The 19871-nt window shown below is 42.0% G+C and overlaps 1 protein-coding gene across 1 annotated transcript in view; it reads right to left on the bottom strand.

Annotated features, from left to right (window-relative positions):
- DMD (dystrophin) overlaps window positions 1-19871 on the bottom strand; it is a 1907270-nt gene that overhangs the window by 276562 nt on the left and 1610837 nt on the right. Inside the window, exons 57-58 of the mRNA XM_084843968.1 lie at window positions 17573-17693; window positions 16671-16939 (exon numbers count right to left, since the gene is read on the bottom strand). Of these exons, the coding sequence (XP_084700094.1) occupies window positions 16671-16939; window positions 17573-17693 (390 nt within the window). The remainder of the gene's footprint in view (window positions 1-16670; window positions 16940-17572; window positions 17694-19871) is intronic.

Raw genomic sequence — 19871 nt, 5'->3', positions numbered from 1 at the left:
GCTCTATGGTTAAGTAAGCAGACCTTTTACACCAGGCCTTAATTGATTCCAAGCAAATTCAGCTCCATATGTCAACAATTGTACACTGCTAACCCTTGCCCAATTATCTCATGAAGTAAATGAGATAAGGGTGCTTTGCCTTGATTCTCATAGAGGAGCTGGAATGTTTGGGCCTCTGTCTTTAAGCTCAGGAGCAATTAGTTTCCCAGGTTAGAATGCTTCGAGTGGGGGAGGCCCCCCTTCTCCTAAATGTGTGTGTGTGCTGGCCTGCCTGAAAGCCTGAGCTGAAAGTGGGCATCTAGCAGAAAAGCTTATAAGATCCAATCCACAGGTTTTGGGCTTTGGTCTAGCTTCAGGGGGCAATGTGCACTGCCAGCCTGGAGAAACTTGTGTGGCTGTAGGAATGGCTTCTGTCTATCATGCCTCCACCCCTGATAGATACCTAATTATGACAGCTTGATTAGCTGGAAAGAGGTGTAATAAACTCCATTTTCTATCAATAAACTCTCATCTTTTCGTACAAGTGGCTTTGTTTCATCTTGGTAATCTAAAAGAATATATTTTGGCTGGGACCTGACAGAACCAGGACCCCAGATAAATACAACTGCTGTGGACACCACCACAAAATGGTTCCACAGAGGATGTGGCTACTCACATAATGGCTGCTGTGGGGCCTGGCTAGTCAAAAGAAAAGCAATTCACCCAAGAAACTGAGCACAAGCTTAGGAATGATCTGAATTTCAAAGCCAATCCACATACTTTACCCCAAAGAAGCACAACAAAATACCCATTTAAGGTTGCGATCCTATGAATGCTTACATGGAACTCAATGGGAATTACTTCTGAGTAGGCCTATGTAAGATTGCTCTGCTCATCCTGTTTACACACACCTTTCCCCAGCCCCCAAAGGAAAGAAAATGTTTTCCTACCTCGACTCCTACCTCTACTCCAGGCCCCACCTGGTGCTCCTATGTCCACCTCTGTCCTTAGAGCCCCCACCTGTGTGTATGGGTAGGTCGGTGGGTGAAGAATGAGTGAAGGGGTTGGGAAGAGACAGAGAGAGAAAGAGCAAGGCTACAGGTTGGGAGGAGGAAGAAACAGTGAGTTAAAAGGGTGAGAGGGAGAGAAAGAACAAGGCTAAGAACTGGGAAGAAGGAGGAAAGAGTGAGTGAAAGAGCCAGGCTAGAGGCTAAGAAGGGAAGAAAGAGAGAGCAAAGGTTTGTGTGGAGGGAATAAGGTTGAGCGAGGCCAGGAAGAAACTCTTTCCTTCTTTTCCTGCCCACCAACAGCTGATCAGCAGCAGGTTAAGGCACAGGAAGGAGAACCTGGGCCGTAAGGATTTTCAAGGATTTTTTAAAATTAAAAATTATTTTTAAAGAGGAGTGGAGAGCTTTGTGGGCATTGTGTTGGAGATCCCTGCAATATATATGTATATATATATACACCCATAAATACATTTTTATTTCACACAGACATATTAATTATGGTTTGAATGCACACATCACATGTTTTGAGTAAATGCCATGTATTGTGATGCATTTTTGACATGTGGCTGTAGGGTCTGACATGTGGTGCCTGCCAGAGTAGCTATAACTATTTTATTCTACGTATATTACAGCAGACCTGCTTCAGTTCAATTTTTTAGTTCACGAACAATGCCTGTAATAGAAGGGGTGTTCCTTAGAGATTTGGTACTGTACAGGATTCTGGACAATGTGAGTTCCAACTCCTCTTGGGCTCTGATCCTAAGAACGCTTACTTGAAATTAAGTTCTAGTGAAGTCAGTAGAGCATACTTCTATGTCAAAGGGCTTCATATGAGCATACCTTCGTTCCGTCCCTCCCCCCAGAATCCTCGCTGGATTCTGTAAATGTTTATGTAGCCTATCACGACTGACTTAAAGAAAAACAACAACAACGTGCGTACGCAAATGGCGGCGGCCACGGCCGCCGCCATTTGCGTTCCTTATTTTGGCACGTCTTAGTCTACGTTAAGATTTACATAGACTAAGACAGCAAAAACAAGGGGACGCTACGCTATTTGCGTTCCCCTTATTTTCGCCGTCTTAGTCTACGTAAATCTTGACGTAGACTAAGACATGCCAAAATAAGGAACGCAAATGGTGGCGGCCGTGGCCGCCGCCATTTGCGTACGTGCGTTTGTTTGTTTTTTTAAGTCAGACGTGATAGGCTACGTAAACATTTACGTAGACTATCACAGTGTTGTTGTTTTTTTAAACCTAGCCATGATAGACTACGTAAATCTTTACGTAGCCTATCACGTCTTTTTTCCCCCCCTTTAAACTGGAAATAGTGGTGGCAGCAGCTGGTTGGAAGACCGGCCGCTGCAGCCACCGCCGCAGCCACCGCCGCCGCCCGGAAGATCCACCCCAGGTAAGTCTCGTCCCGGGGGGGGGGGGGGGCGGGGGGGCAGGCCGTTCCTCCACTGATTTCGGGGGGCCGAATGCACTGGCATTCGGCCTCCCCGAGATCTGTGGCGGAATTCTCTGACATCCCTACCTCAAAGAGCAAATGATTCTGGGTAGGTGGCATTTCCACCCTACTCCCAGTAATGGTAAAAAAGGGCTGGGCTCAAAGTTTCAGCACAGCTTTGCTTAGATCCAGTCCAAGTGGCCTTGGAGGCACGCAATGCTGTTAACCATTTAAGGCTGGTACACTGGCTATACTTTGTCCTGTACAGAGATAGCCTGGCCACAATTACCCAGGCTTGATAACATCCCTCTGAATTACTGCAACATGTTATATGAAGGACTACCCTTGAAGATGATTTGGAAAATGTAGTCAGTACAAGATATGGTAGCATATTAATAACTGAGATTAGACATATTGAGCATGTGTCACTACACTTAAAACAACACCAGATTGTTTCCAGACCCAACTGAAGATGCTGATTTTAACCTTTAAAGCTCTCAACAGCTTGGGGCTAGTGTACAAATAGTGACCCTTCAACTGTGGTGCTTCAACTCTGGAATGCTTTCCCGAAAAAGGCTTGCTGGCACTGATTCTGATATCTTTTTGGCACCAGGGTTAAGACCCTTTTATTCACCCAGCCTTTTACACCTTCAGTTTTATCTGTAACACTTTTACTGGGTGTGAGCTTTTCTGTTAATATATGTTATTTTTTGTGTCATGCTATTGTTTAAAAAAAATATTAGCCACTCTGGGATGTTATTGCCTGAAGAGTGGGGTCTAAATCCTCCAAATGCATGCACACATACAAACATACATACTACTGGACAAATGTTTGTTGGTATATAATGGGCTGTATTTGAGTTTCCTTTCCCCTGATCAAACATTCAACAAGGCTGCTGCAATGGCCAGTTTAAATCACCCTGCAGTCTGGCTGAGACATGAGAATTATGGAGATTCAGGGACAGAAGAATGACTACCTGCCAGACCAACTAGCAGGGTTTGTGGTAAGATTATCTAATTAGTGAGTACATGGGGGGCAGGCGGTCTGAATTCATCTTACATAAAAAGCAATGGTATCTAAGATGTAAGAGGAATCTCAATGGCAACTCTCTGCTATACTGGGGGGTGGGAGGGCGTGGTACGTGGTGTGCAACTTCTGTGATGATATGGAGCTGTGTTGTGTGGAAGAACAAAGACATACAGCTTGCTCCATTTCTGGGTCATGGTGAGCTAGATAATAAGAGGCTGTGTGGTACCAGAAGCTTAGTGTGACCAAGAGATGGAAACTGGCCTTTATGTAACACACTGCTGTGCCCTAAGAGAAAAGAAAGGAATAGCCCTGTTCCTTACCACTTACATTATAATAAAATTTCCATGAGACAGAACGATGCTTTGAACTGCTAGACAACCAAGGCTGCAAAATAGTGACTTACTCAACACCCCAGAGGCTTCCCAGATAAGAAAATATTCCCCAGTCTCCTTTCAATATTCTATCCACTGAACTGCTTTGGGTCTGGTCCACTAGAAACAGCCAGCAGACCAACAGAGTTCAAAGCATTTCAAGGACTATATGGTACACCAAGAGAATGGAAATGGCAACAAACCGTATCAGCCTAATTATCCCTATTGGGAAAGTATCTGACAAGTACAGAAAGACTATACCGGTCTCTCAGGAGTGTAGCATATTATTGACCCAGCAAGTTAATTAGGCACATGATGAAATGGCAGGAGATAAATGTGACTGAAAAGTCTTTGTGAGGGATTGACATATGAAAGACGTGACAGCCAATTACAGATTTATGATAACATGAACAAAATGGATGCAGCAACTGCTACCCAAATACCCCAAGACAAAAAACAGAGAAAAAAATTGGATTTTGTATTTATGCTTTTATGGGAGGCTTCAACCAATCCATTTAAAAGCTTATGAGTGCATCTCTAAGCCCTCACTATGAGGGCAAGTTCATATTAGGAATCGGCTCAATATCCATTTCAAACTGAGGGGGACAATTCCCATTTGTTACATTACACTGTCACAGAAATGTATAAGAGCTAGAAAGGACTTAAATGTGATGTAGAGCTAGAAAAACCAAGGTTGATGCTTTGACAAATATGGCTACGTGCTGTGTTCTGGAACAATGTACGGGTCAGAGGGAGGAAAGTCCCTCATCCAACTGAAATGAAAGTGTTCAAGAATAGTATTTGTAAAACCAGAGATTATAAGAGACAAAGAAATTATATAGGCACTGTGATGCAGAGAGTTTCTGTTCAGAAAAGAAAAGAGCATAATCTCCGAGATAACCAGATCACATGAGATGATGAGCTGTGGAATGTTGCTCACAATACAGACCTCTTGAGAATGTCATAATAAAAGATCCTTTTAGATTCTGAAGAAGAATTGGGAGAATGATATTAGCCTGGATGATGAAATCATTTGTGAATGAAGAAAAATAGCCTGACCATTACAGCACAAAGGCATGGAAGAAAAAGCGAAAGCAGGGTCATACGCAGATCAGTTGGAAGGGAGTTCCACAGACATGGGAACACTGCTGAAAAGGCCCTATCTCTCACATCCACCAGCCTAACCTATCTTACTGCTGGGCAAATGAGCAGGGTCTTCAAAGATCTTAATAAATGGGCAGGATCATTTGAGTGAAAGCAGGGCTTAAGATAACCTGGCCCCAATCCGTTTAGAGCTTTAAAGGTTAACACCAGAAACTTGAATTGAGTCCAGAAATGCACTGCTAACCTGGTTAACTGGTTCAAAACTGTTATTATATATTCTGACCTCCTGGCCCTCATCAATATCCATGTGGCCCCATTTTGACCAATTGAAGCTTCCAAAGTATCTTCAAATGCACATTCACATAAAGTACATTGCAGTAGTCAAGCCTGGATGTAACTAGCACATGAGGAACTGAAGCTAGATCCTATCACTCTAGATAGGGATGCAGTTAGTGAACCAGACTAAGCTAGTAAAAGATGTTCCTGGCCACTTGTCCTTCCATGGATAGTGATGGAAACCCCCAAACTGCAAAGTTGGTCCTTCCAGGGAGTGAGCCCCCATTCTGGATCAGTCACATACACCTCAATCCAGAAAGGCCAGTTTTCCATTCCACAGCACCTCTGTCTCATCTGGGATAAATGTCAGATTGTTCACCTTCATCCATCCCCATACCACCTCCAGAGTCTTCTTCAAGAGTACCATAGCCTCCCTGAGTTTTGTAGATGGAAAATAGAGGTACAGTTGTGTGTCATCTGCATATTGGTGGGAGTGCAGCTCAAACCTCTGAATGTGTTCCTTCAGTGATTTTCAGGTATATGTTAAATAACAATGAGGACAAGATGGAACCCTGAGCTACCCTATAAGCCAAAGGCCACAGTGTGAAAAAGAAGTCCACCCGCATCACCTTCTGTGATTTACCACTGCAACTCAGTGTCTCTTAGGCCCAACCTGGTGGTTGATGGTAGTATACAAATTCATGGAGGATAAGGCAATCAATGGCTACTAGTAATGATGACTATATACATCTTCCAGTATCAGAGGCACTTTTCCTCTATATACAAGTTTCTGGGGAACATGTGGGAGGATGCTGTTGCATTCATTTCCTACTGGGTGAGGGGATCAAGGCGGTGGTGAATGCCTCCCTTGAGGAGGGAGTGATGCCATCAGCCCTCAAGGAGGCAGTGATATGACAGCTCTTAAAGAAGCCCTCCTTGGATCCTCAAGTTTTGAACAACTTTCGCCCAGTCTCAAATCTGCCATTTTTGGGCAAGGTGATTGAGCGGGTGGTGGCGGTGCAGTTGAAGGCACACTTGGAAGAAACTGATTATCTAGACCCATTTCAGTTGGGCTTCAGGCCTGGGCATGGGACAGAAACGGCCTTGGTCGCCTTGGTAGATGATATGAGGAGGGCTCTGGATAGGGGTGAATGCTCCTTCCTTGTTCTCCTCGACCTCTCAGCGGCTTCAATACCGTTGACCACGGTATCCTCCTGGACCACCTGGAGGGGTTGGGCATTGGGGACACCGTATTGCGGTGGTTCCGGTCCTTCCTCTCCGGCAGGTACCAGAGGGTAGCACTGGGAGAGGAGGTTTCGGACCCGTGGCCACTTACTTGTGGGGTGCCACAGGGTTCCATCCTCTCCCCGATGCTATTTAACATCTATGTGAAGCTGCTGGGGGCTATCATCAGGAAGTTTGGGATGTGGTGTCATCAATATGCGGATGACACGCAGCTCTACCTCTCGTTTAAATCTTCACCAAGGTTGGCCGTAGAATCCCTGTCCAAATGTCTGGAGACGGTGAGTGGCTGGATGGGGAGGAATAGGATTAATAAATTTAATAATAATAATAGTAATAATAATAATAATAATAATAATAATAATACTGTGGGCTTCCCATACGAATCTGGTTGGCCACTGTGTGAACAGAATGCTGGAGTAGATACTGCAGGGGTTGCCAACTGATTTTGGATGGGGGGGGGCAAAATGACAGCTCACCTACCCAGCAGTCTGCAAGCCAGATGATATCATGGCGCATGGCCATGCCTTGTTATGTCATGAGGCGTAGCCATGCACCATTACACCATCATTCTCTGCTATCAGGGCTAGGGATGTCAGGGAATTCTGCCACTGACTCCAGTGAGGGCAGATTCCTTAGAATCTGGCCCCCTGGAATCCGTGGCAGAATGGCCTCGACCCCCCCGCCACCCCATGGAATCCCCTGGGACGGAGCTTACCTGGCGGCGGCAGCGGCAGCGGTGGCTCCGGCTGGTCTCCCGGCTGCTGTGGATGCAAATGGCAGCCGTTGTAGCAGCTGCCATTTGTGTGGCTTCCTTTTGCCGTGATAGGCTATGTAAATACTTACATAGCCTATCACGGCTTGGCAGCCACACAAATGGCCGGCCCTGGCTGGAGGCTCCACATAGTTGCCATGGAGCGGAGCTGGCCAGGGAGGATCAGGGGGGAGGGACGGAGTGCCTCCCCCCCACCGCTGATGCCCCGGTGAGAGAGGGCCTTTTCCATTGTGGTACCCCAGTTGTGGAATGAGCTCCTCAAAGAAGCTGACCAGGCACCTATGCTGTGGTCTTTTTGGTGTCAGGAGAAGGCCTTCTTATTTTCCCAGGCATTTAATATTTCACTTTCTGTTGTTTATAAATCTGTTATTATATTTTAAAATGTTTATACTGCTGATGGTTTTTACTTTGGTTTTATACTGTAGTTTTAAACTTTTAAAAGTTTTATATTTTGTTTCATCGTGCTGTATTTTATGGTTTAAATTGTTGCAAACCATCCAGAGAGCCTTGGCTATTGGGTGGAATAGAAATTTAATTAATAAATATACATGCTATTTTTTCAAAATTCAAGTGGTGAGTTGAGGAGTCCAACAAAATCATGGACACATCTTTTATAAGTACTAAACCCACTTAGGAAGAGAATAATATTGGAGTTCATAATTATTTGCTCCAATTATTCAAACAGAAAAGAATATTCAAGGCAAAATGTCTATGGAATGAGCATGCTAGACAGCTTTGTCCTCATTATACTCCTTTCTTCATATACTCCCAAATTGAACTAATTACTCTGTTAGCTTGATAAATTGATTTTATTTCACTCCTTGACTTGCTTAAGTGCAGTAGTTACTTCACAGTTATGGCATCTGCATACTTGATAGGTACAGCAGCAAAATAAGTTCCTTGCGTGCATAATATTGACTGTGCTGAAGTTATTGATAAAACTTTTCAGTATAAAAACAGGTTGGGAGGCCACCTGTTTCAGAAATGAAAACAACTTTAAAAAAAGATTATCATCTTCTGCTCTTTTATAGTTAGGGTTTCATTTGTGGTATGTCCTTGTAATAGCTTTTATAAAACCTTGGCAGGCAGGCAGCAGTATTACATTTAGCTAGAAAAAAATATTCACAGCTCCCAAATTCTCTAGTTAAAGGATGTTAGGTACCAGGACTAGTGGGAAACACTTGCTTACAGCTTTGGAGAGCTGTCTCCAGTCAGATCAGAGAATGTATTAGGTAGACCAATGATCTGACTCTGATTAAGGTAACTTCGTATGTTCATACATTCATATGTGAAGCCACTGCAAACTCTACACGTATACACCTACATACATGTATATATGTTTTTGCTTTTGTTTTGCTTTTAGCTGTTGCATTTTCTTGCTGCAAATATTTACACAATACAGCTTATCTTAACTGCTCTTCCCACACTGAATTATTGTTACCAATAGTTTATTATTTTTAGATTCCTCACTGACCGTAAGCTGATGTAGCATCATGGAGTTCAGTGAGACAACCCCACTGTAAATTGTCTGTGTATTCATATTACATTTTTAGGATGGCAAGGGGAGAACACTCGAAACGATTTACTAAAATGCATTAACCAGACTCAGTGCTGATGATGTTTCAAGTATGTGGATTAATGTTTAATCCATGACCACCAAAATAAGACCTGGGTTCAAGACTCACATCTGCCATGGATTCATTATGTGTCTTTGGACACTGTTCCTCATCCTCAGTTCTTCATCTATAAAAGGGCCTACCTTACAGAGTCTTTGCGAGAGCAAACATAGTTGAGACTGCAATCACTTTATAAATATAATGCTGTATGAAAGACAAATAGTAACAGCAGTAGTTATAAATACCAAACCTCACAAAATACTTTATAAAATAGCCAAAATGTACCCATATATAGTAGAAAAAGGTGGGGGACACACACCATCCTGTCAGTATCATATAGACAGCAAGAGAGACAGAAAGGACACTTTTAGGTATTGGAATTTTCCCTGCTTCCATAAGTTAACTAGTATGATACAAGCTTTAAAAAACCCTTTTTGGACAAGTGTTGAACTTTGGAAACAGATTAAATAGGCACAAAGAATCTTTATAGGAGTATGACTCAGTTTGCCCAGCATGCTAACAAAAGCCCAGTCAAAGATCACTACCACAAAAAAGTCATATTCTGTTCTCAATACGACTATGTAGAGCTTGCACTAAAATCAGCAGGGCATACCCATCCAAAGGAAAAGCTTAGCTTTATGTTATATATGGGAAGATATTATTAAGATTAAATGCTAGAATAAAGCTATCCAAGTTACATTTCAGAAGGAATCCATTCAGTCGCTGTACAGTTTAGCCCTCTGATTTAAGGGAGCGGATATAGCAGTGTTTAAGTCACTGTGCCTCCAAGGGAACTAAATCAAGTTCCACACAAGGACTGTGGTTAGAAAGTATACAGTTGGTCTAGTCAAGGTAGTGTCTGTGTTAATTCTGTGCACCCAACTTTACCGTTCACAAGCTGTGGCTGAATTAAAGTTCTCTCCTACCAGCAGTAAAACAATGCTAAAAATATTAGTCTATAAGCTTCCTTATTTAGCAGCCTTTCCCAACCTGGTGCTCTGCAGATGTTTTGGACAGCATGGACAATGGTCAGGAATGCTGGGAGTCATAGCCCAAAATATCTGGAGGACACCAGGTTGGGAAAGGCTGATATACAGCAATGGTTCAGGAGGAGCGAAAGGAAAAGGGACACCTTAAGTCTTTCCCACTCTCCAGACTCCCCCTGCCCCCCCCCCAGTATAATTATGAAATGCACATGTTTGGGGCTGGCAGTATTTGTCCATTTAGCCCAGTATTGTGTATTCTGACTAGCAGTGCCTCTCCAGAGTCTCAGGCAAAGGTTTTTCACATCACCTGCTGCCTGAAACTTCTAACACAGGAAGAGAAGGCCAGGGAGGGGACAAAAAGTGTCCTTTTTTCCCCTTTCCCCCCTCCTGAAACTTACCCCCTGCAAGTCCTGAATAGGACAAAAAGGTTCCTGTACCAAGCTAGCTGAAGCCCTTAAAAGGAGCATTCCTCTTATGGTCTGCGTATGCATTCCAACATATTGTTGCGGGTCCCACTTGTGGTGCCTTATTTTCTTTCCTTTCTTCTTTATTCCTTTTATTGTTTTGCCCTTACTTCTTTTTCTCTATTTATATTTTTCATGCTTCCTTATGGACTGTTATTATTACTTCTCTTATGTCATGCTGGTATCTCTCCCACCCCCCGCCCCCAATTTCCTCTACCAATCTCAGAAATTGATCTGAGGTTCAGTCTGTATCCCTATCTTCTTTCATAAAATCTACAACAGTTGTGAACGATTTGCTGTAATTTCTCAGATAAGCTGTCCACACACCAAATACCTGCTTTACTAATAGAGGATTAAAGTCAGTACTATTAAGTAGTATTTAAGGTTTATCATAGATGGGAATCTACTTCTCAGATAACAGTTTTCTCTCTGTTCATGGGGTTTGGAGAAGTTACACCGGGGATACTTTATTTTCAATTGGAATTCATGCTGAAATCAGATACTTGGCATGTAGGCTCCTTCATTGAATGCCCCCAGAATGTTGAATTGTTTCTTCTTTCAACATCCTCCATTACAAATGATCTGATACAATCATGCTATCACCACTTTGTTTTTAATGCCTAGTCAGGAAATCCAAAATTTGCCAAGAGATAAGAACTTATTTACAGGGATTGTCAAAGTTTGTTGATACTTCCATAAGCCCAAAAAGTTTTATTTCAAAAATAAATTGAATAAAGGTCTCTGTTCAAAAGGGGGTGGATGGGAGAAATCTGCTGTATTCCAGTTAGATAGTACCAACAATTAATTCCCCTTCATGGAGCACTGCCTTGTTGTGGCGAAGGGGCTTGCGTAACTCAGTGAAGCCATAAGCTATGCCGTGCAGGGCCACCCAAGACAGACAGGTCATGGCAGAGAGTTCTGACAAAATGTGGCCCACTGGAGAAGGAAATGGCAACCCACTCCAGTATTCTTGCCAAGAAAACCCCATGGAACGTATCACAAGGCTAAAAGATATGACGCCGGAAGATGAGCCCCTCAGGTCGGAAGGTGTCCAATATACTACTGGGGAAGAGCTGAGGGTATTTCCAAGTAGCGCCAGAAAGAGTGAAGCGGCTGGGCCAAAGCCGAAAGGACACTCAGCTGTGGATGTGTCTGGTGGTGAAAAGAAAATCCGATGCTGTAAAGAACAATATTGTTTAGGAACCTGGAATGTCAGATCAATGAATCAAGGTAAGCTGGAGGTGGTCAAACATGAGATGGCAAGACTGAACATCGACATCTTGGGAATCAGCGAACTAAAATGGACAAGCATGGGTGAATTTAATTCAGGTGACCATCATATCTACTATTGTGGGCAAGAATCCCTTAGAAGAAATGGAGTAGCGCTCATAGTCAACAAAAGGGTGGGAAAAGCAGTGCTGGGGTACAATCTGAAAAATGATAGAATGATCTCAGTATGACTCCAAGGCAAACCATTCAACATCACAGTAATTCAAGTCTATGCCCCAACCACTGAGGCTGAAGAAGCTGAGGTTGATTGGTTCTATGAAGACCTACAACACCTTCTAGAACTAACACCAAAAAAATATGTCCTCTTCATCATAGGGGATTGGAATGCTAAAGTAGGAAGTCAAGAAATCACCGGGGTAACAGGCAAGCATGGCCTTGGTGTACAAAATGAAGCAGGACAAAGGCTAATAGAGTTTTGCGAAGAGAACACGCTGATCATAGCAAACACTCTTTTCCAACAGCACAAGAGGCGACTCTACACATGGACATCACCAGATGGTCAATATCGAAATCAAATTGATTATGTCCTTTGCAGCCAAAGATGGAGAAGCTCCATACAGTCAGTAAAAACAAGACCTGGAGCTGACTGTGGCTCAGATCATGAGCTTCTTGTTCAATTTAAGCAAAATTTCGGCTTAAATTGAAGAATGTAGGGAAAACCACTAAACCATTCAGGTATGACCTAAATCATATCCCTTATGAATATACAGTGGAGGTGAAGAATAGATTTCAGGGATTAGACTTGATAGACAGACTGCCTGAGGAACTATGGACGGAGGTCCGTAACATTGTTCAGGAGGCAGCAACGAAATCCATCCCAAAGAAAAAGAAATGCAAGAAAGCAAAGTGGCTGTCTGATGAGGCTTTACAATTAGCTGAGGAAAGAAGGGAAGCGAAAAGCAAGGGAGAAAGGGGAAGATATACCCAACTGAATGCAGAGTTCCAGAGAATAGCAAGGAGAGACAAGAAGGCCTTCTTAAATGAACAATGCAAAGAAATCGAGGAAAACAACAGAATGGGAAAGACTAGAGATCTCTTCAAGAAAATCGGAGATCTCAAGGGAATGTTTTGTGCAAAGACGGGCATGATAAAGGACAAAGAAGGCAGGGACCTAACAGAAGCAGATGAGATTAAGAAGAGGTGGAAAGAATACACAGAAGAACTATACAGGAAAGATCTGAATGTCCCTGATAGCCATGATAGTGCGGTCACTGAACTTAAGCCGGACATCCTCGAGAGTGAAGTCAAGTGGGCCTTAGGGAGCATTACTAACAACAAAGCTAGCGGAGATGACAGTATTCCAGCTGAGCTATTTAAGATCCTAAAAGACGATGCTGTTAAAGTGCTGCACTCAATATGCCAACACATTTGGAACACTCAACAGTGGCCACAAGACTGGAAAAGGTCAATTTACGTTCCAATTCCAAAGAAGGGCAACGCCAAAGAGTGTTCAAACTACCGTACAATTGCGCTCATTTCACATGCCAGCAAGGTGATGCTCGAAATCCTACAAGCTAGGCTTCAGCAGTATGCGAACCGAGAACTACCGGAAGTATAAGCTGGGTTTAGAAGAGGCAGAGGAACTAGAGATCAAATCGCCAACTTTCGCTGGATCATGGAGAAAGCGAGAGAATTCCAGAAAAACGTCTATTTCTGCTTTATTGACTACGCTAAAGCCTTTGATTGTGTAGATCACAACAAACTCTGGCAAATTCTGAAAGAGATGGGGGTACCAGACCACCTTACCTGTCTCCTGAGAAACCTGTACGAGGGTCAAGAAGCAACAGTAAGAACCAGACATGGAACAACCGATTGGTTCAAAATTAGGAAAGGAGTACGACAAGGCTGCATATTGTCGCCCTGCTTATTTAACTTATATGCAGAGTACATCATGAGAAACGCCAGGTTGGATGAATCAGAGGTTGGAATTAAGATTGCCGGGAGAATTATCAACAACCTCAGATACGCAGATGGTACCACCCTAATGGCAGAAAGTGAAGAGGATCTAAAGAGCCTCTTGTTGAGGGTGAAAGAGGAGAGTGCAAAAGCTGGTTTGAAACTCAACATTAAAAAAATGAAGATCATGGCATCTGGCCCCATCACTTCCTGGCATATGGAAGGGGAAGAAATGGAAGCAGTGACAGATTTTATTTTCTTGGGCTCCAAGATCACCGCAAACGGTGACTGTAGCCATGAAATTAAAAGACGCTTGCTCCTTGGGAGGAAAGCTATGGCACACCTAGACAACATAGTAAGAAGCAGAGACATCACCTTGCTGACAAAGGTCCGTCTAATCAAAGCTATGGTTTTCCCAGTAGTAACGTATGGCTGTGAGAGCTGGACTATAAGGAAGGCTGAGTGCCGAAGAATTGATGCTTTCGAACTGTGGTGCTGGAGAAGACTCTTATGAGTCCCCTGGACTGCAAGGAGGTCAGATCAGTCCATCCTAAAGGAAATCAACCCTGAGTGCTCATTGGAAGGACAGATACTGAAACTGAAGCTCAAATATTTTGGCCACCTAATGTGAAGAGAAAACTCTCTGGAAAAGACCCTGATGCTGGGAAAGACTGAGGGCAAAAGGAGAAGGGGACGGCAGAGGATGAGATGGCTAGACAGCATCACTGATGCAATGAATATGGACTTGAGCACACTCCGGGAGAGAGTGCAGGACAGGAAGGCCTGGCGTGCTATGGTCCATGGGGTCACGAAGAGTCGGACAAGACTGAACGACTGAACAACAACAAAGGTTTGTCAAGGAGCTAGTAAAGAATTTAATACAACACTTATTAGAGGAAACAGGGAAACCTACATAAGATTATTTACATAAGTCTGAACAGCTGACATTCAAAGGAAACTGAAAGTGAAGTCCGATACAACTATTTTAAGCTACTTTTACAGAAATCAATATTATATTTGGAATAAATTGTAAGCCTCAATTGCTTTGACCCAGTTTGCATGATCATGGTGGCTGAAACAAGCCACCTTGGCTTGTTGCAGCCACTGCACATGCCAGGAGCATGTTGATTAGATTTCCCTAATTACCCCCACTGGCGCAGCTTACCATGTCATCTGAACCCAGGCAGCATCGCTTGTTTGGGGTGGGCAGCAACCCTTAAATAACCCATGGACTCTTGTTGGATTATTTGAGGATTGCTTCCCACCCAAAACAAGCCATGCCACCTGGGGTTTGGATGACACAGCAAGCTGTGCTGGTGTGGGTAATTAGGGAAATCTGGCCAGCATGCACAGCAGCTGCAACAACCAACCATGGTGATTGTGCAAACCGAGCCTTTGTCATGCTGTTTACTGTCTTATATTCAAAATAAATTAGTAATAATGCAATCTTATTTATTTATTTTATGTATTTTAAACATGTTTTAATTTATCACATGATGTCTTTTCTCTATAAATCCCACTGTTAAAATATATTGCTAACCAAAACTTGCTTTATCTGCAGACTCTAATGTATCTAATTTGGAAAATTGTGTGAGGAATTGACATTACCAAAAAAACAGTCATGCTACCATGGGAAATCAAGATAACTTGCTAGTATGTTCACTGATATTGCTGTGAACAAATGCAATGTATTATTGGCTAAAATCCCCACTCAGTGTGGCAAATATGAATATTTCCAAGAGAACCAAGCTTATCACGAGGCAACCAAAAGTATAGTTTGCTCTAATGTGACCAAGAATGTAAAATGATCTGAACATCTTCATACTCCAAATATGACTAATATAAATTCTGTCATGGCCCCTGACCCCAGGGCTGCAACACCCTGAAGAAAACTCAGAGAAGGACGAAGTACCAGCTGCTCCACTCATGGGAGAACCTCAGGTACCTTCTCCCATGCCCTCCTGGCTTGAGGATATGGCCCTACTATTGTCCTTGGACTCAGAAGATGAGTCCCCAATAGCACCTCCCCCCACCCATCCTTGCAGAAGCCAATGGATACAAAATCAGTCAAGGGCCCCTTTAAAAAACACAGATGGGTTCTCCAGGAAGATGGGGCCAACTATATTACAGATCTTATCTATATTACATAAGGCTTCAGTTCTCTCCTGAGACAACCCTCTATAGCTGCAATAGGAGGGAGAGTTTCTTTCAGCAGGACCCACAGGCAGCTGTCCACAGTCTTACCTTCCCTGTTGAAAGGACAAGACCTGAACTGATCTTTGCCTGACCAGAAGAGACTTGACCTAACCATATCCATATCTCTTGTGAGCCTCAAACTCAACAGAGCAATATACCTTCTGTCCTACTGGAATTGAACTATGCTCTGTCTACAATATATTTATTCAACAGAACTAAGATAATGTTCTTCTTTCCTCCCTAAATGTTAGCAAAACCAGCCAACACTATTTATGCCATAATAACCCTCTTTGCCTCCAATAACCTCCCTGAAGGTCAATTCAAATATCATGGTCCCTATGTGTGGACTGCTAAGAACCTTTTTGCACAACTGCACTCTACTCAGGAAATGTAACATCAGTCAACCTCCTACAAGACAGGTGATGGTCTGATCTACACATTCTTGGTGGCTTTAAATGCTGATGTGAAGATTCCACATGCAACTGGGATGTCACATATGGTAAAAGTCTTACAAATATTACAGCCCTCCATGAAAGCAAGGTTTGGAAACCTATGAAGTCCATAAGAAGGCAATCATCATTTCACTCAGATCATGGTAGCTGCCATTTTGAATATTACCTTATATGGAAAAAATGATTCAGTCCTGTAAACAACAAATGGAAAAGAAAAAGCCTGACCAATTTGATTTATACATCTGAATGTGTTTCGAAATTTTCAATGTTAATTTCAATTCTAAATTTTATGGCATATCAATCATTATGTTGAAGATGACAGTGACATACCACTAGAATTTTTCATTACATTTACTAATACTTTTTTTCCCACTTCAATGCCATTTTAAGAGTTCTTAAGAATTTTATATTTCTATATTTTGCAATCAATAAAAGAACAACGAATCGTCTTTTCATTTAGCTTGCAGGGGAAAATGTCATAGAGGAAAGGCAAGCATATTTTACTGTCTTCAATGCTGACTAATGAAAACATAGTTTTACCTTGAGTTTTTCAAGGTGATCCTGGAGAGAGTCAATCAGCAAATCCCCCACTGGCTGCCAAGACCCTTTGATGGCTTCAGCCTGACGCAGCTTCAGGTCTAGATCATCCATTGCCTCCTGAAGCTCCTGCAGTCTTTCAAGGGCTTCATCTATCTTCTTTTGCCAGTCAGCAGACTGTAGATTCAGTTTATCCCATTCTGTTTTGACCTCGTCTGCCTGCCTTCGCAAGAGTCGAGTCACATTCTGGGCTTTTTCCACTGGAGGTAGCTCTAAAAGTGAAACACAATTACGGTTGGATCTTGTCTAGACAATGAAAAGAACATTTGAAAGCTATCAGATGAGTGTCACATGAGCAAAAATCTCAAAATATCTACACTATTAAATGCCCACTGTGTAAAATTATTCAAATAGCACATGCAGGCCACTGATTCAGCCCTGGTCATGTCACTGATGTTTTCAAGTAACATTTCATCCAATGTTTCATATGCTACTAAAATGATATAGGACTAGACTACATGAAAATGGCAATGAGACTGCAAATGTAACTCATGAACCGGCTCTAAGTTTAAAAACTAGCAAGCTGTATTGGTTTAGGGTCCCTACCCCTTCTGGCACAATATGTTGTACCACAAGAGATAAGGAACTCTGAAACTGATGTGTAATACATTTGTCTAAAAGCATGGCAAATTTGCACATAACTGTTTTTCCCCTTATCAGGCTGCATTCATACATTTACAAACGGGTTTCTGAGCGCTTATGTCTTGCACATCTTCCCTGTCCCCATCTAGGTGAGATTTAGCCTGCAAAGGAGATGCTGTGACATTGACAATAAGACTATATGGATCTTTTAGTCACTGCTTATCCCTCTATCAATATGTTATTACAGCATTACATTCAATTACCTCTAGGCTCTTGATACAGCTTTTCCAGCCCCTCCAAAGGCTGTTCTGTCAGGAATATTCGCACTGTCTCAAGTGCACTCAAGATAACAGGTTCTTTAGTTTTCAATTCCCTCTTAAAGACCTGTGAAATAAAACAATACAAATGTAAATTGTTATGCTAGTTGTTTTTTGTCACCCTTTTGTACAATGTTTCCTATGTAAATTCCAACCTATTTGTGAAACAGATCAATGACTGGAAGAAACATGGAAAAGTGACATTATTTCAGATATTTTTTACCAAGTAAAAAGAATTTTTCCTTTGAAATAAAATAGAAGGGGGAAAATCAAAAATAGGACGTTTTATATTCCAAATCATTCTATACTTTGAGGCCAATGAACATATACTGGACAAATGAGAACATGTTTCGATTAAGCTGTTTGCTGTTAAACCGTACTCCTTCTGTGACTAATATCAGGCTTTGTAAAACTTTGAGATCTAAAATCTTGCTGGAAGAGACAAGGGTTTAGTTGGCATTACACTGAACCGTGCTGGCACAGTTAATGTGCCCTGAGAGGCAAAAGATTTCCTAGTATGTTATAGGAAATCCACAGTGATCCATAACCGTAACCTCATTGTTCCTGACAACTTTGTCACAAATGTTGTAGAGTAGTATGAACGTAAGTAGCAAGATTTGGGTTATTGTCCAAACAATGTTAAGTACAAAGTATTCCATAGTATACTGAAAACTGCTACAGTTTTCAATGATAAGAAAATTCTCCTTATATTCATAGCTTCTGTCACAGTGTAATACTACTTTATTTCAGAAGTAACTTCCATTATGTTAAATGGGGTTTAATCCTGGATAAGCGTGCATATGATTAGTTTTACTGCACAATCCTATGCATATTTATTTGGAACTAATGTTTACTGTGTTCAATGCAGTTTATTCTCAGGTAGGCTGCTGGGATATAGGGAGTACCCTATTTAGGGAGTACCCTTTTCTTTTGGTACTGTCTAAATATCAGACACTGCTTTAGTGGCCAAAATGATTATCTTGCAATCTTGGAAGACCCATGTTTTCCCCTGGGTTATTTGTGCGAAGGAAAGGATCACTTATAAATTGATGGGGCAGTCCCCTGATACCTTCACATTCACACAGCACAATGCTCTCTTGTCTTTTTCACCAGTAATTCCACATGTTACCTAGTTCCTCTGCTACTGTACTCCCCCTTTACCTCTCTCCATATCCTATTTCACTTTCTTTTATTTCTTTTTTGTCTTCGTCACTCAGCATGTTATATTTCTTAAAATTCTCTTCATAGCCAAAACAAACCCACTCACAAACAAGTAGAAAGTATTTACATACTCAGGGGAATCCTGATTTGCACAAGTACAATAAATTTAACTGACATCCCCAAACAGAGGAAAAACAACTCCAAAAGGAATAAGAACATGACTGTGCATGCCTAAATCAACCTGGTCCATAAACATATTCCTGAATTCTAAATGGCTCATGCAAGGAGGGTGCCCCATAACCCTCTAATACTAATGCTGATCAGCTCTTGAAAGCCATTAATTCTACTCATCACAGCATGTTGAGGAGGAGGAGGAAGAGGAAGGTAAAAGCAGGAAGGACAGTGGAAGGGAGGAATATCCTGCCACATTTTGCATTTTTTTGAAGGCCAGATGAAGAAGTTTTTAAGTTCAGATGCTGCAGAATCATTTCTCACTGTCATTAAAATTAAAATGAAAGATCCGTCTTCTTCAGCTTCTTGAGTTGGAAGTCAGACATTTTCTATTTTTTTCCCCTCTGGCTGCTCTCAGTATAAAGTTTTGTTTGTTTGGGGTTTGTAGCTGATAAGAAGACTGGGCGACATGCTACATCAAATGCATTGTATACTACTGCATTCTGTTCTTTCCCCCCTCCCTCCTCCTCCTCCCTCCTCCTTTTGCATATGTATAACCATGTATATATAATTTCTGTTTTTGAGTGTGTTAATTTACGCATTTTGAGTAAATACAGGTTATATGTAACTACTATATTAAGTTTAGCTTAATAAGGTTATGTAGGTACATACATGTCTGTGTATGTATTTGTGTGTATATATATATACACATATGCATTTGTATGTGTGTATGTATTTGTGTGTATATATATATGTGTGTGTGTGTGTGTATGAATATATCTCCAGATAAAATATTAGTTAAAATACCCAATTGGCTTTTTAAAATTCTTTATTATTGTTGTTGTTATTGTTACTACTACTACTGCTAATATGCAGGAGGGGCCTAGCTGAGCATCGCAGTTGCACATCAGTC

Source organism: Heloderma suspectum, chromosome 3 (genome assembly GCF_057233095.1).
Source record: "Heloderma suspectum isolate Gila_16-S chromosome 3, 16-S_ref, whole genome shotgun sequence".
Classification (NCBI taxonomy): domain Eukaryota; kingdom Metazoa; phylum Chordata; class Lepidosauria; order Squamata; family Helodermatidae; genus Heloderma; species Heloderma suspectum.
The sequence above is the reverse complement of the archived record's forward strand: the minus strand, read 5'-3'. Positions and strand labels throughout refer to the sequence as shown.